The following is a 15,426-nucleotide window of genomic DNA, read 5'->3' on the forward strand; positions in this document are numbered from 1 at the left end:
GGAACACATAACTAGCTGATGCATTTCACATATTAGTTATAAAAACGGGGGTGTGTGGGAGGAAATATGTTCACATGTGTACACTGAATACATACAGAATCGTGCCCAGTATCTGCTAAGCAGAAAATAAGGATAAATCTTGAAGCTGCTTCATATTATGTTAATGACAAAGAACGAAAGTGAATATATAGTCATTTTTCTTTGTTTTTCTGTTTGTTTCCTGTAATGAACATAACGTTTTCTTAAACACCTTTTTCTTCAAATACTGTTCCATACCATCTTCTGTAATAGTGTCTACTTCTGCTGTAGGTTTATTCTGTGGTAACTCAGATACTTCATCCACGTTATTTGCTCTGCACTGACAGCTTAATGGCAGCAGTGCTTACTATTCAGTCTCTTGATCAATAAAACCTTCTGACACCTGAGTACAACATGGTTACCCACTGACTCCTCACTCATTAAGAGCTGTTTGTATTTAGGACTCACAAGTGAACAAAAGACAGCTGAATTTTCTGAGACACTGATCACTAAGAATAAGAGTAATATAGAGGCAACATGAAAATGTGTCATAATTCACATATAACCAAGGCATAGAATTTAAGATCTGTCTGAAACTTTCAGAAAAGGCCTTTCCTCTATTGCCTGGGAAGAGCGACCCCTGGGCAGCACTGCAGGCTGGCATCTTTTCCCAGGGCCTGAAGCTGAGCCAGGTTCCCCTGTGGGCACTGCAAGGCAGCCCCTATGCAGACACCCACCTGCTGGCTCCCAGCCAGGGTGGACAGCAGGGCCTTGTTGCACCCTGGCATGCACCAGACCAGGTGGGCAGTTAGCACAACCAAGCCCAGCATGGGACAGGCTGCTGCAACTGCCACACAGCTGTACCTACCTCTACTGTCATTTGCTATATTACCCATAAAAGCTGCATTATAAAGAAGCCTGAAGACAGTAGCTTAATCAATTTTATTTTTTTGAAATTGTGCTATCCCACTGGCTGCCTTTCTACTCAATCAAAATATCTGCTATTTTACCTGTGATTCTGACAAACAGCTGTCCTTTGTGGCTGTTTGAAATTCCTTGCACTTTACAATCCTTTATAACAAAGACATGGCAATCATATTCACGTGTCTCATACAGCTTCAGTGGTACATCTCTGCAGTTCAAAACAGGCAAAAATTCTTAAGGAGCCAGGCAGGCAGTAGGTTATCCAGGGAAGTTCAAGAGAAAGACTAGAGAAACACTGTAACTCTGGCTGGAAGTCAGTCTGCTCCCATGAACTTTGTTAGTAGATCTGTGTATTGGAACATGCCTGCTCTCTTGACTATAATAACTTGGTGAAAAGTACAGCACATTCTCACATATCAGAGTAGGCACTTTCATGTAGGTTGTCCTTCTGCGTGTTTGGGCACACCTGTTCTCAGCTGTTGGCTCCAGTCACTCTTTACCTTACTTGCTTACCTGTGAAGGCAACACTGAACGTAGGAATTTCACTGGAAAGAACATGGTGGTTGCAAGCCCCATCCAAAATGCCACATTCAGTGCACAGGTTGCAGGTACCAGCATTGGTCATGGTGTAACAGAAGATAGATTGAGCGGGGAGACACGACGTGTGGGAGTGCTATTTGCTGACAATGATGCAGGGAGGAAAAATGGAGTAGCAATTTCTGTGGAGGAGGTCTCTCCTTGGTTGCGAAGCTGTAAGATTTGCCGCAGCAGTGCCTTTCCTTCTTCTCTAGTCTGAAAACAATTTGTAAAAAACAAAAACCACACAGTAATGGATGAGTGGTTTCTGTGTCAAATTCTCTATATAATCAGTCTAAATATTAGTAATTTGTCACTCTGTAAGGCCATCATTCTGGAAGACGCTAAAGAATGCCCTCAGATCTTCTGGTTTTTACTATTTAATCAAGAACAGTAAGGTATGTCAGACTTTTAAAATACTCTTCCCTCTTTTCACTTTATTTGCATGTTACTCAGGTATTTCAGACACTGGTATCATCAACCACTACTACCATCTAAATATTCAATTTAAAAGAAGATTGGAGAAGCTTCATATAAGCTAAACACAAGTTCTTTTGAGTTCCAGACAGCTTTGCTAACAATGGGGCACACACCCTGCAATCTTGGCTGGTGGGTACGACTAAGTTGGAATTAAAAATCTACAATTTCCAACTTGAAAGCCGCAGAAAATCTCAGAGGATGAAGTTGCATATAAAACTCAAGTGCTCTTATATCCTCTCCCACTTTCTACACATACAAGATGAGCAACAATAAACTACGTGAGGATGGGGCAGCCTGAACTTTTAACCACCTTCCCACCAAGATTTTCAGCAGTCTTAAGGGTGCTAATTAAAAGAATTTTAGACTGCACGTGGCAAACACCAAAGCAACAAGTCTTGATTTAGTTTTTCTTATCTATGCCATGTTCCCTGACTTTAATCAATCACAAGTCAGAGATCCCCCAAGTAAGACACGAGGAATCATACAACTACTTACATCATTGAAGGAGCAGCATTTCTGAGCACAAGCTGAGGCTTCATCCCAGAGCTTACACTTGAAGTAATACTGGGCAAGGTAACGGAAGGCAGTGCTCACTTCCAGGTGCTCCACTATCTCCTACAGCGAAGAGGGTAAAAACAATCTGAGTGCTTTCTAAGGTAGTTCTACACCACGTTTACTTTTCCTCTGGTTTCCAAGATATAGTCTTACCCCACAGGAATAGATATCCTGGATGTATTTGATATAGCACTGAGCAGCCTGTTCAGATTCATTCAACTGTTCGTGCAGCCTAGGAAAATAAATAAAATGAAATGGCCAATGGAACAAGATCGCTTTGTCAGATGCTCCTGGTCTATGAGAACACTCCTATTAAGCCCAACCTGAACTAGAGCCACGCTTTTTTATTAAGAATTTGCAAAACATACACTATTTACTGTCTCTCATGTAAAGAAATGATCCAGCCTGAGAACAACTACATTATCAGGAAGGAAGTTAGTCATCTGCTAGAAGCAGTGAAGATGCAACAAAAGCAGGAACCTTTGTCTGTTGTGTCACATTCAAAGCTTATAACAGAGTTCTTCCACCCTACTCTAATTGGCCATCTCCTCCAAAGCTCGCTCTTTCTCCCTGTATACCAGAACATTTTCATACAGCACTTTTACATTTTCTTCCCCTTCACTTTTTTCCACCTTTACGTTTTCTTTTTCCCAACCAAAAGTTGGTGCTAATATCAGTGCTCACACTCATTTCACATTACATCCTATGCTAAATGTCACGTTCATATAACAGGGAACTAAAAAGGGGGGGGTGAAATGGAGATGGAGATGAAGTAATCAATCTGTGATTTTGTACAGCATCTAGCACCATGGGCTGTTTTAAATTTCACTGTAACGCTGCTAACACTCAGATCATCCCAGGATTACAAGTCCCTTGTAGTGTATATTATCCCACAATTTCTTCTCTACTTGTCCTGACAGAAACTTAAAGCTAACGTTGGATATCAGAGGTTATAGTCACTGCATATCTTCCAGAAGTAACAATTATTACACAGCTCCAGAAACAATATTTCTACCAGCAATTGCACTTGTTTTCCATCTACTATTTTATCACTTGGTATCAAAGTGCCTTTGTTGCATTTAACACAATATTGACAATTCAGAACTAATACATACTCACTTTGCTAGTTTCACCAATGCCATTTTCTCCACATCTCCCACAGCATAAGCCCTCCAATAGCACTATCAAGGGAGAAGAGTTAGTCAAGCACACAAGAAAAATTACTCCAGCTCACAATTTATGCAAGCAAGTCAGAAACAGAAAACTACGTGGCTTTAAAGCAAAGGGTCACATATGTATCAGCTGTACACAATTCAGCCATTCTAGTTAGACCAGAGTTGAATTTCCCATTTTAACTGCAAGAAAGTGTTTCAGTAAACTTCTAATATGCTGTATACGTTTCCAATAGCACAAGCCACACCATTTAAAGCAACTCCACTTAGTGTCCACATCACTCACCTTTTTAGCTTCCACCAGCTGATTGAGTTTCTCATAGCATTCTCCTAGAGCAACCAGCATACGAGAATCATTGGGTCTGTAAAAAAACGAAAAAAAAAAATCAATTCCTAAATATAGTTTAATGGACAGTCAGCTGATCTCTCAGGGGACAGGCGGTGGAGAAAATCCACATCTGGCAGTGTCCATCATCTTCTCATACATAAAATTTCACGTATACACCCTAGGCATTGGAACAGGCTCCCCAGGGAAATGCTCACACCACCAAGACGGACAGAATTCAAAAAGCATTTGGACAACACTCTTGTACATCTGGTTTGATAAGCTAACAGCTAATTAATACAACTAAAAGAGTGTGGAACAATAACATCTATATATAACTGCAAACCAAATGGTGCTGATGCTCTTCTTCCTACCCCAGTTTAGTTCCTGCATGCAAATGCCTTAACAAGCAGGCATCAGCTGGTAAGAGAGCCCACCAGGGGAAGCCCCTGCTAGACAAGCTATTTACAAAGAACAGCTTGAGAGAGACGCAGTAGTCAGAAGCTGTCTTGGGCATCGCAAACACACAATGATAGAGTTCTCTATTCTTGTGAAGTCAGGAGAGGAGTTAGGATTAAATGGTCTTAGCAGTCTCCTTCAACTCTGGTGATACCCACTCTACCTGAGCTGGTGGGCCCGTCGGTAATAATAGAGACAGTAAAATGGCATTTTGAGGATTTCATAGGTTTGCCCCAAGCCATACCAGGCTCTGTAATCCCTTTTGTTCACCTCTATTGCATGTCTGTCAAAGAGAAAAAGACAACAGTCAGAAAGCAGTTAGGATCAGAAAAAGGTAGAGTTAGAAAAAAGACTAACCAGCAACAACAAAAACCAAGTACTAATCCAACCTAAATGCATGCAAACACTATTTTGTGCAGTGCATGAGTGATACCTATAAGCCTGGATAGCTGCAGATGTGTTCTTCATTTCCATGTATTCATGTCCCATAAGCGTCCACGCTCCCAGATAACGAGGATTCAGTTTCAAGGCCCTCTGGAAATACAGTGCTGCTTTTTCATGCTGGCTACGTAAGCTATAATAATTTCCTAAAGCAAAAATTCACAATATTTAAATAAATAGAAAACAGTTGCAGAGAGAAAAAACAGATGGAAGAGGTATAACCTAAATTAAGAGGTACCTAATGCTATAACGTGATGGAAAGTACAGCAATAAAAGCAGGGCGGCAAAGTCCCAGGTTGCAGGAAATGAGGACAAGCCCAAACACAGAAGCTGTAGATGCAGAAACAAAGGAAGAAAATTTGTTTACCTTTGGAAGGCCTAAGGTGGGTGGAGATCTCCAGCATGATACCCTTGCCTCCACTGCCAACCTTTAAACAAAGTCTGGAAAGGGTTGGATCCTGGCTCCAGCCCTTCCAGTCACTCAGTTGCTTTGCAATGAGCTACCCTCGGTTGGCTCTGCCTTCCCACCAGGTGCTCAATCACTGGTTCAAGTTGTGACTTTGCACTTCCACTACAGAGGTAGTAGATAATAAGAACAAGATCTATTTCAGGCAGACCTGCCTCAAACCTCAAGAGACCTAGTAGCAGTATGTTCTCCAGTGTTCTCACCAATTTCTTTTCCAGTTGCACCTATCAGCTAAGGTCCCATCACCTGCCTTGAAACTCGCATCCTGATCTGAAAAAAATTATTTCCCAGACTTGACATACAACTGTTTCTGTTGGAGTTTGAGCACTAAGGGGAATTATCAGCCACATGGGCCTTCATAATGTTTTCTTAACTACTTTCTGCACTAACAGTATTACAGCAGCTCTTTCAAAGAGAAATGTGGGAAAGGGGTACTCTCATTCGGTCTACTTTTTAGGCTGCCTGAAATCATGTTCACCAAGCATCTTTGATGGCTCTGCTGGTTCATCATTTTCACAACTATTACAAAAATTTCTTCCCACAGCCTGGAGACAGCACAATAGGAACATGTAAAAGGGCTGGCTCTTACCAATTACACAGCAGGTCTCAACACGATACTTGTCTATCTCACAGAGATTGTGAGCCAGGTAGCTCAGCTCAGGCTTCATGCTCTGGTGAAACAAAGAAGTGAAGGTGATGAGTAAAGGATCATATTACTGTTTCTGACAAAGATGGCATAGGCAGTGGACAATGCACACATTTCTGCTCCATAACTCCATGAAACAGATGCAAACATGAGCTTAGAGCTGATGTTCAGAGAAACTAGATAATAACAATGCTTTGCCAGTGTTTAACTGTCCATTATGATGCTGTTTGTCAGAGCTAAAACAACAGAAAGAGTGCTTACCCTGACATACAGCAAGTTGGAGAAAGTGTCCATATTTTCTATTCTGTAAGGATCTTGTTTCCTTAGCTCATTAAAGATAGATAAAGCTTTGTCAATATCTGAAGAAAGAAGAGTAGATGTGAGAACAAGAACTACAAATGCTAAATTTGCATTAAAAGGCTCACTCCTACTAGTAAATATCACTGACCTCGTATATTGTGGTAGGCAACTGCAATCTGAGAGATGATATATGTGCTTTTGGAAAATCCTGCATCAATGAGGCTCTGATACTTCTGCAAAGCCTCTTCTATCAGCTGGAGCTCCGTATAAATGTGTGCAAGAAAGAACTCTTTCATCCACGTATCTGGCAAGGACAGGAACTTCAACTAGCAAGAACCAAAGGGGAGGAAGAGATGTCAATCAGTAGTATTCTAAGAGCCACCTGGAGCAAAGAATCCATCATCTTCCCTCCCATCAACTAGTAGACAGTCTTGAGGTAGAAGACTTTCCTGTAAGCACTTTCTTAGGCCGTAGCACCAGCTATGAAAGAATAGTATTAGGACCAAAAGTTAATATTAAGTTCTTTCACAGAGAAGGATAAAAAAAGTCTATAAATTAAAAACATTAGAAAATGAAAGAAGCATTAAGATGTCTACTCTAAAAAGTGTCACAATATGGACTACATAATTCCATTGAGTCACTCCCAATCTATTCCAGTGATTTGAAATCAAAGAACTGAAGACTTTTCATTTGGTCAATTGCTGAAGAAATGATTGTTTTCAAATATGAAAGCACCTGGCTTTTGCTTCAGCTACTGGCTTAATTTCTACATAAAATTCAAGACTCCTTTGAAAGACTTTTCTTCCCCATGTTTGCACATCAGTATTAAACAATCAGGGTTTTTGTTGTTGCTGTTTTGTAATAAGCAACATGAACAGAATAATCTAAATAATTTCACAAAAAATGAATTTCCTGTTCTTCAAAGATCAGGAAGGTTCTCTTCTGCACCATCTCTACTTTTCAAAATATTTCCATCAGCCAGAATTGACTGAAGAATTACAGGCTTATAGGGGTGGTCTCATAAATCCCATGCATAAAGACAAAATAATCTTTTACATGAAAGTTCATTTCTTTGATACTTCATCTCATACATGAGACATTGCATTTGACACGAGAACATCAACATCAGTGTTTTAGTCTGAATCAGACTTGCATTTCTGAAGTGACCCCCTGAAGCACACTTTATTTCACATCATAGAATTGTATCAGAGTATCTTAGATTCTCTCAGGATAAAACTAAACACAGGAGATAACGCTCCCATTACTAATAGGTGTCTAAGCCACAAAACCATATCATATCACATTTGAAGTAATCTCCCAAATCACATACAGTATGAACATCAGGTATTGTTAAGTCAACTACTTCCTGCTATAGATTCAAGCTTACTATGCTTTCCTTGGTAAGTAATGAGGTAACAGACTTATAAAAGGCTTATCTCATTGAATGGTGCTTGCTGCTCACTAGATGACCTGTATCACTGCAAATAATTTGCATAATAACTGGCAGAAAAAGCACAAACTTCCAGTCATCTAAAAATATTGCAAATAATGGTTCTATACATTCACTCTCATTTCACAAAAAGTGCTTAGTAACTGCAGAACTAGAATGACACCCTCACCAAAAAAAACCCAAAAAACAAAAAACAAAAAACAAAAAAACCCCACAAACCACACACGCACAAACACAAAAAAAACCAACCCTGAAATCATGAGCTTATTCACATCACAAGAGGTTTTAACAACATAATTTACAATCTTGGGTTGTCTTGTCTGAGAGTCTCACAGAATAAAGCAGTGGGCAACACTAATCTTCTGACAACTGAATCAGGTTAAACTCTGGAATTTGTTATCACAACTTGACATCTCCCAAGTTTTACCATCTCTTTATCTGTAATCAAATTGCAAAGTTCCAGCCAAGCTCCCCAGTGCAAAGGTAAGACATGAGTAGCTTCAACAAATACATCTATTGCTTCTTTAGCCAGGTCCAGCTTCCGCAGCACAACACCATACCTGTAAAGCGAATTAATCAGTCATAAAACTTTGCATGTCCACATAAATGTACACAAATACATTAAGAACACAGGAACACACTTACAGATAAAGGCCAAATCCATCCAGTTCCTGTGCTTTGTGCTTCTTACTGAGCTCAACTCTAAGTTCTCGTAGAGCTTCATTTTTCACCTGTCCTTTTTCCAGTGGTCCTGCACGTGAAGAAAGCAAAACAGCTAGCTTTCATTCCAGAGCCTCAGTACATTAACTGGGTATATTCAGAATCATCACCAACATGGCCAGAACACTTCCCAGTTCGTGGCTATTTTTCTGTTTTAAATATAAAATCTCTTAGTCCAATGACCCAATTGAACTGAATAAATATGAAAAGAAATTCTGTAACCAGTATTAAGTCAATGAACTGAGAGAGTATGAAAGCAAATTATGTTACAGCCCAATATTATCCAGACATCAGTGAAAGAGCCATAAAACCAAAGTGATTTAAATGACGATGCGTTACTGGAAATTTCGTTATATTATCTTGTGTTCCTTGACACTAGAGCCTTACCCAAACTATCCACTGTCTCATCATCCTTCTTCTTTTCCCCTGACTGTGGAGAACAGAGGAAAACCAAAATTATTTTACAACAGCATATATAAGGTATGCCACACTCTACATACAGAAAAGAAGCAAAGGCAAGGAATTCAGAGCTTAAAGGCAGCTTTTTCTTCCATCTTACCAGGTATCTAGAGTACATATACAAGAAGTAAGCTTTCTGACTCTTGCAGCCCCGTAGAAAATATGCAGCCCTGTCATATTCCTTTAGATCAAAGTAAGATTTGGCTAACGTATAGGCATCCAGATCACGGGCATCCTCCTGCAACAACGAAGAGTTAAATACCTTAGAAATTCTGACATTCTGTAGGAAAAGCACTTACTTATAAGCATATCCATGAAACTGCCTTGAAAGTTAAGAAAAAAAAAACACAAAAATGCAACAAAACAAGTTTTTTCTTCACACTTAAAGATGAGTTGAGTACTGTCAGAAAACTCTCTCCACTCCTTCACATGATTAGAATTCTTCTCATATAATGAGTACTGACTGGCCAGAAACATTTGAAATATACAGTAAGATTACAATTACAAATGATAAACTGTGGCAAGTTGCCAGAAAGCAAGAATTATCTGTTCAAGTAAAACGATATTAGGTAAGAAAAGTACTATCAAATTTCATATCAAACAATATTAACCTGCTCATTTAAACACAAACTTGGTATTTATGCCTTGAACAGTTTATTGACAGAAAAGGACCTGGTAGTCCTGGTGGACACAAAATCATATACCAGACAGCTACGTGTCCTTGCCACAAGGAAGGACAATGGTATCCTGTGCTGCACTATGTAAAATACTGCCAGCAGGTCAAGGTAGGTGATCTTCCCCCACTCAGCACTGGTGAGGTCACATCTGGGATACTGTGTCCATTTCTGGGCTCACCAGTACAGAAATGACACATATATTGAAGAGAGTTCAATGATGGTCCATGAAGATGAAATGACTAGAGCACTTCAAATGCGAGGAAAGGCTGAAAGTTGTGCTTGGTTCAGTCTGTGGTGCAGGGGGATCTCATCAAAGTACATAGATAGAAGAGCTTTATACCTTTCCTTCAGCTAAGTGCCACCCAGTAACAGGACAAGAGGCAACAGGTACACGCTAAAACAAAGGAGACCCTGTGAACATCAGGGAGTGGTTTCAAGCCACGTGGGTGATGAAGCACTGGCACAGGCTGCCCAGAGAGCTTCTGGTGTCTCCCCCCCTGGAAATTCTCAAAAACCACCCAGACATGGTCCTGAGTGAGCTGCTGTCAGTTGTCCTGCTGGAGCAGGGAAGAGCTGGACTAGAGGTCAGAGGCCCCTTCTGACCTCAAACATTCCATGAAATGCATTTATAACACGTTACACCAATTTAAGGAGTATTACACCTATAAGTCCTGTAGCATTTCTGTGGAGGTGGTGATTGAGACACAACTATTTTTCCTGTGTCCTAAGGAGCAGAACTTTACTGGCATAAAATAATTTATTACACAGCATGATTTCAAATTTAACTTTTAAATTTCTCATTTAGGACACGGCAAAATGGGAAATTGAATGCTTTCATCTGGGAAACGCGTTCTAGTCTGTCCATCTCCCTGGAAACAACATACAACAAAAAAAAACCTTACAGCACTGTAAAGAGATCAGCACTGAGAAAAGTCCCCTGCACAGCAGCTGTTAAGAACATCGTGCACTTCTTAGCAGGTTTGGAGAGGACTAAAAAGAAGCTCGTGGCTCTGACAGAGGGAAGCCCTGCACGCCTCAACCACTCCCGCACTGACGAACGCAGAACGGGCTCAGCGTACCCCGCGCGCTGCTGCTCGCTAACGGCGCGACAGTCGGCCAGGCCCCTTCGCCCCCTCCTCACCTCCGTGAGCGCGGGCGGCGGCGGCAGCTCGCTCAGCAGCAGCGGCTCCAGGGCGAAGGCCAGCTCGGAGGCCCTGCGCAGAGAGACGGCCGTTAGCGCAGAGCCCCCCCCGGGGCGTACCCGCCCTCCCCGTCCGTGGCGCTCACCACTTCCCACTGTGCTGCAAGCCGCGCTCGCGGCTGCGCTCCGCCACGCTCAGCAGCTGCTTCTTGATCTCCCGCAGGTCCGAGAAATCAGTGCTTCCCAGCCCCGCCACCGCTCCCGCGGCCGCCATCCCGCCAGCGCGCCCCACAGCCAATCACGGCTTCGCATACTGAGTTCCCCTCCGCTCTGTAGACGCAGTCTTGTAATTGGTCGAACTCGATAAGTCTCGCTCCCAATCACAGAAGACGCACCGAGGCTTTGATGCCTGATTGGTCAGCCGGAGCGGGGGCGCCGTCGCCCCGCCCTGGTCTCTTTCTGTCAGCGGTGTCTGTACGCAGGAGGAGCCCGGAGACAGCGAGGGCATCCAGGGAGCTTTGGAAAGGGCCGGTGCGTGTATGGGAACTGCTGAATCACGGCCTGAAGCACTGAGCGATCACCTGAGGCGAGCATGGAGTCAGCTGCAGGAGCACAGCTGAAGGCAACTCACCTGTGTGACCGGAAGGGGTGGAGCCTGGCGGCTCCTCGCGCAGACGCCATGTGAAGTCTGGCCAGCATTGGGGGAGGATCTCTTGTTGGAGATCCCGCCCCTGTGGTGTTCCAGGCAAGCCTCGTCTGTCAGTGCTGCGTGAGCCTTTCCTAATTCACCCTTTGTCTTTATGCCCTCTGGATAAGCCGTACAAAAATATACCATCCACCTTCATTATTTTGTGTGGGTACTGTTCTTTCAGGGTATTCACTCTACAGTGATCATAGAAGGCTTTTTGTGTGGTCTTCCCCAGCTTAGCAGCAACTGATAACCTCATTGCTACTGACTCCCCAGTAACACTTTTGATGCCATTTCTCACGATGTCCTTCTGGACAAAGATAAATACATAGTGTGATCACTGCTCAGTTGGCCAAGCCCAAAGGGTTTTGGTAAACAGGTTCCATCTGCAAGATGGCCAGGGCTGGTGGGGTCCCACAGGGCTCCATGTTAGAGCCAGTTGTTTTCAGTGTTTTTATATAAATGATCTGGGAGCAGAACTCAAGTGCATGGTATGTAAATTTGCAGGTGATACTACGTTAAGAGGAGATGTTAACTCACTCTAGGCTAAAGAGGCATTGCAGAGAGATCCTGATAAATAGGGCTGGGCAGTCACCAACTGCATTAAAAATCAACAGGATCAGCTGCTGCATTTTGCACCTAAAATACGGCAGGCCTGTCTCAATGTACAGGCCAGAGGACAGGAGCCTGGAATGCAGCCCTTCACGATTCTAGCAACAGCAAGTTGAATCTGAGTCATCAGCATCCCTGTCAGTTCAAAGAGCCAATTGTGACTTAATGTACACCAGGCCCAGCACTGCCAGCCAGGCCACAGAAGAGATTGTCCTGCTCTGCTTGGTGTGCCCTCACCTCAAGCATTCAGTACATGTTTGCATGCCGCAGTATCAGGAGGACATAAAACTATTAAGTGTCCTCTTAAAACACTATTAGTGCTCTCTAGATTTTAGCCAAAATATATTATAAGTTCATTTGTAGCCTTGACAGAAAGTACTCTGCCAGGTCACATAGCCAGAGGATAAATAAGTTTTTTATTATTCTTACTACCAGGCAAAGGTGTCAACGCACAAAATGACTATGGCTCATTTCTCTCTTGCCTAATCCTGCCCCAAAATAAAAATGAAAGTTACTCAGATTTTTTTTCTGAAGACAATTTTTGTTGTCCTTGCAGTGGCTCATGTTCTTCATATTTGGCGATGAGCTGTTAGAGTAAATTGTTCTATATTCCCAAAATTTGTAGATATTTACTTAAGGTAAGGCTGCTCAGTTTTTTTTAAATAATCCAATGAAGGCTATGAAATAATTTTATCAAATTCAGTTTATCTTCGCTTCCCCCCCTATTGTGTGTTGTTTTCCTGGCTGGAAATGGTGAAAACATTCTTAACGTGCTTTCTGAGACCTCTGTAAGTGTATGGGAACTGTTGAATCACGGCCTGAACCACTGATTGATCACCTGAGGTGAGCACTGAGTCAGCCATGGGGGCACAGGTGAAGGTGATATAGCTGTGTGATTGGAAGGGGTGGAGCCTGGCTCCACCTCTCCCAGACCCCATTTAAGGGCTGACCACCACCAGGGAAGGGTCTCTTCTTGGAGATTCCTCCCGTATGGAGTTAATGGTAAGCCTCAACCATCATAAAGGTGAGCCACTCTCTTTTTGCTAGCTGTCTGTATGCCATCTACATAAGCCTACCAAAAAATATTCCATTTTCTGCACTATTTTCTTTGTGTGCTATTCTTGGGGGTTATTTGCCCTACAGTAAGAAATATGGAACTTTCCAGAAAAAAGCACAAGGTACTGCTACTGGTTTGGTTGCTTGCTGAAATTTATGTGAAATGTCCTTCGTGTCAGGTTATAGATGTGTGCTACTTGGGCAGCTATGTTGCAGCTGCTTATACGATTGCACGTCTAGGAGAGCAGCAGCTCTTGTAAGTGTGACATGGTGAGTTATTTAAAGAGAAAACTTGTTGGATTTTTCTCTTGCCCAGCCTGGCAGATCTGTGCGAGCGCTGCTCCTGCAGCAGTGCTCCAGGTGCTGACGTTTGTGATTCCCACCGCTGAACAGAAGGTGGTGCTTTGCGCTCTTGAAGCATAGGAGGACCAGAGGCGGCTCACCGGCGGCCGCGGGAGGTCGGTAGTGCGATTTCTCAAGGCTTGCGTCGCGGTGAGAGCCCATAACTCTTTCTGTCATTCCGTTGCGTGAGAGATGCGTCCTTTAAACGACACCCAAGACTGGCTTTTAGAGTAGGAGAATGATTAAATACTCCGTGAATGAAACTGATAATATCTGGAGGAGATAGCTGTGCTGAGTGCTGTTGGAGCTTGTTTGCTAAGTCAGTCACTGTCATTGCACAGCTACCTGGCTGAGGCTGGCTCTAGTGCCTGACAGAAACATGATGTGAAAGTCAGTACCTATCAGTGCCATAGTATCTGTCATACCAATGTGTTGTGCAGACATTGTTGCATTAAAAAGATTAATTTTTTCAAAGTTAAAAACTTTGAAAGTACAGCCATACCTCAGTGAAATCCAGTGTATCTGGTCTTTACAAACAACAAACTGCCTTGCTAGGACAGGGAACTTCAGCTGTTGGCAGATGTCTCACCCAGAGTTAGAAAACCCATAGTTCCTCGTTACTGAAATTTGGCTTCCTTATTTTGCTTCTCTCAAGCTTTGCTTCTGAATTTCTCTAAAAGTCAGATATCATTGTTTTATAATCTTACACTGAGAAACTTCAAGTAGTAAAAGTTCATCTTCTAATGGTGGCTGTATTCTCTGTGCAGCACAGTGGTGCAGCTCCTGCCATTGCTCATCACACAGTTTGTCTGAACATTGTTAAAATTACAAGTTGGAAACCATGTGATCCTAAAATGTAAAGGAAACCATTCATGCTTGATTTACACCAAAACTGAAGATTAAATCCTCACAAATTGTAAATGGTTTTCAAAAGACAGGAGATTGTCTAATAGGAGTAAAAGTTTACCAAGAAATTTGTATCAGCTCTGTGGTGCAGTTATTGAGTTCTTGAATGTGGAACTTCTGTTCTTTGGAAGTACGCCTCCCAGACTTTTCATCTGATGGAGACAACCGTTTCTTCCCACTTCTTTCCACTAGTGTTCTCTCATCCAGAAATAAGAGTTCAATTTAAACTGACTATTGAATTGAAACTGTACCGTAACTTCTTTGGAACTACAAGGTTTATAATATACACATGTATATAGATACTCTGCCCACAGAACAGCCAGGATGCTTTTCATTCTTTGCTGCCTGGGGAGAATTAGTACACCTCAGAAGGTCTTAGTATTAACAACAGCACGTTTTCAAGGAAAATTCTTTCTTTGCTAGTAAACAAACACTTGGCGGCTACTTGACATGTTTTTGTAACCATTTTGAGGAGTGTTCTGAAGTTTCTTGATCTGAGGTGTATTCATATAGCATGACCAAACTGTTTAAATTTCATCCTCATGTAGTTGCTGTGTGAGACCACACATAGGTACAATCTGTAGCTAAAAACAGTACAAATATGCAGAGACTCTTGAAAAAAAAACAGCTAATCACATGAATAAATAGATGCATACTTAGCTTCACTAGGTGACCCAAACATATGTTTTCATTCTGAGCTCTGGTGAGGACAAGGTCCAGCATAGCACCTTTTCTCGAGTTCTTGTACTACTCAGAAGAGAAAGTTATCATCAACACATTGCTGAGCCTCTTTGATTTCCAGTTCACTGCTGAGTTGTTCCTCCAACAGATATCAGGGTGGCTGACGTCCCCCACGAGGATCATGTTTCGGGAATGTGAAGCTACTCCTACCTGTTTAAAGAGGGCTCCATCCACTTGGGCTTCCTGATCAGATGGCCTGTAGCAGACTTTTGTGCATCAGTCATTATCAATTAAAATAGTAGTCCAGTTCCAAAGTTATGTATAATCATAAC

The 15,426-nt window shown here is 42.2% G+C and overlaps 1 protein-coding gene across 1 annotated transcript; it reads right to left on the bottom strand.

The window, feature by feature from the left end:
- Positions 1-790: 790 nt before the first annotated feature.
- On the bottom strand, positions 791-11,083 carry CDC23 (cell division cycle 23). The gene is made up of 16 exons (XM_065734920.1): positions 10,956-11,083; positions 10,810-10,882; positions 9,092-9,229; positions 8,920-8,962; positions 8,458-8,563; positions 8,240-8,372; positions 6,511-6,688; positions 6,324-6,421; positions 6,006-6,087; positions 4,943-5,096; positions 4,673-4,792; positions 4,012-4,087; positions 3,673-3,734; positions 2,707-2,785; positions 2,494-2,613; positions 791-1,734 (listed from the first exon to the last, which is right to left on the bottom strand). The coding sequence occupies exons 1-16, from the start codon at positions 11,081-11,083 to the stop codon at positions 1,564-1,566; spliced, it is 1,761 nt and encodes a 586-aa protein (XP_065590992.1). The 3' UTR covers positions 791-1,563.
- Positions 11,084-15,426: the final 4,343 nt, after the last annotated feature.

The sequence above is a fragment of the Cyrtonyx montezumae genome, unplaced genomic scaffold, assembly GCF_038088225.1.
Source record: "Cyrtonyx montezumae isolate F1298 unplaced genomic scaffold, pur_monq_1.0 scaffold_18, whole genome shotgun sequence".
In the NCBI taxonomy this organism is placed as follows: Eukaryota; Metazoa; Chordata; class Aves; order Galliformes; family Odontophoridae; genus Cyrtonyx; species Cyrtonyx montezumae.

Excerpts from the sequence above, each read along its gene's own strand:
- CDC23 (XM_065734920.1), bottom strand. The coding sequence starts at position 11,083 with ATGGCGGCCGCGGGAGCGGTGGCGGGGCTGGGAAGCACTGATTTCTCG. Across the intron at positions 4,088-4,672 it reads CGACGGGCCCACCAGCTCAG|ACCCAATGATTCTCGTATGC; the intron begins GTAGAGTGGGTA and ends GTTTTTTTACAG. Across the intron at positions 1,735-2,493 it reads AATGCTGCTCCTTCAATGAT|ACTAGAGAAGAAGGAAAGGC; the intron begins GTAAGTAGTTGT and ends AATTGTTTTCAG.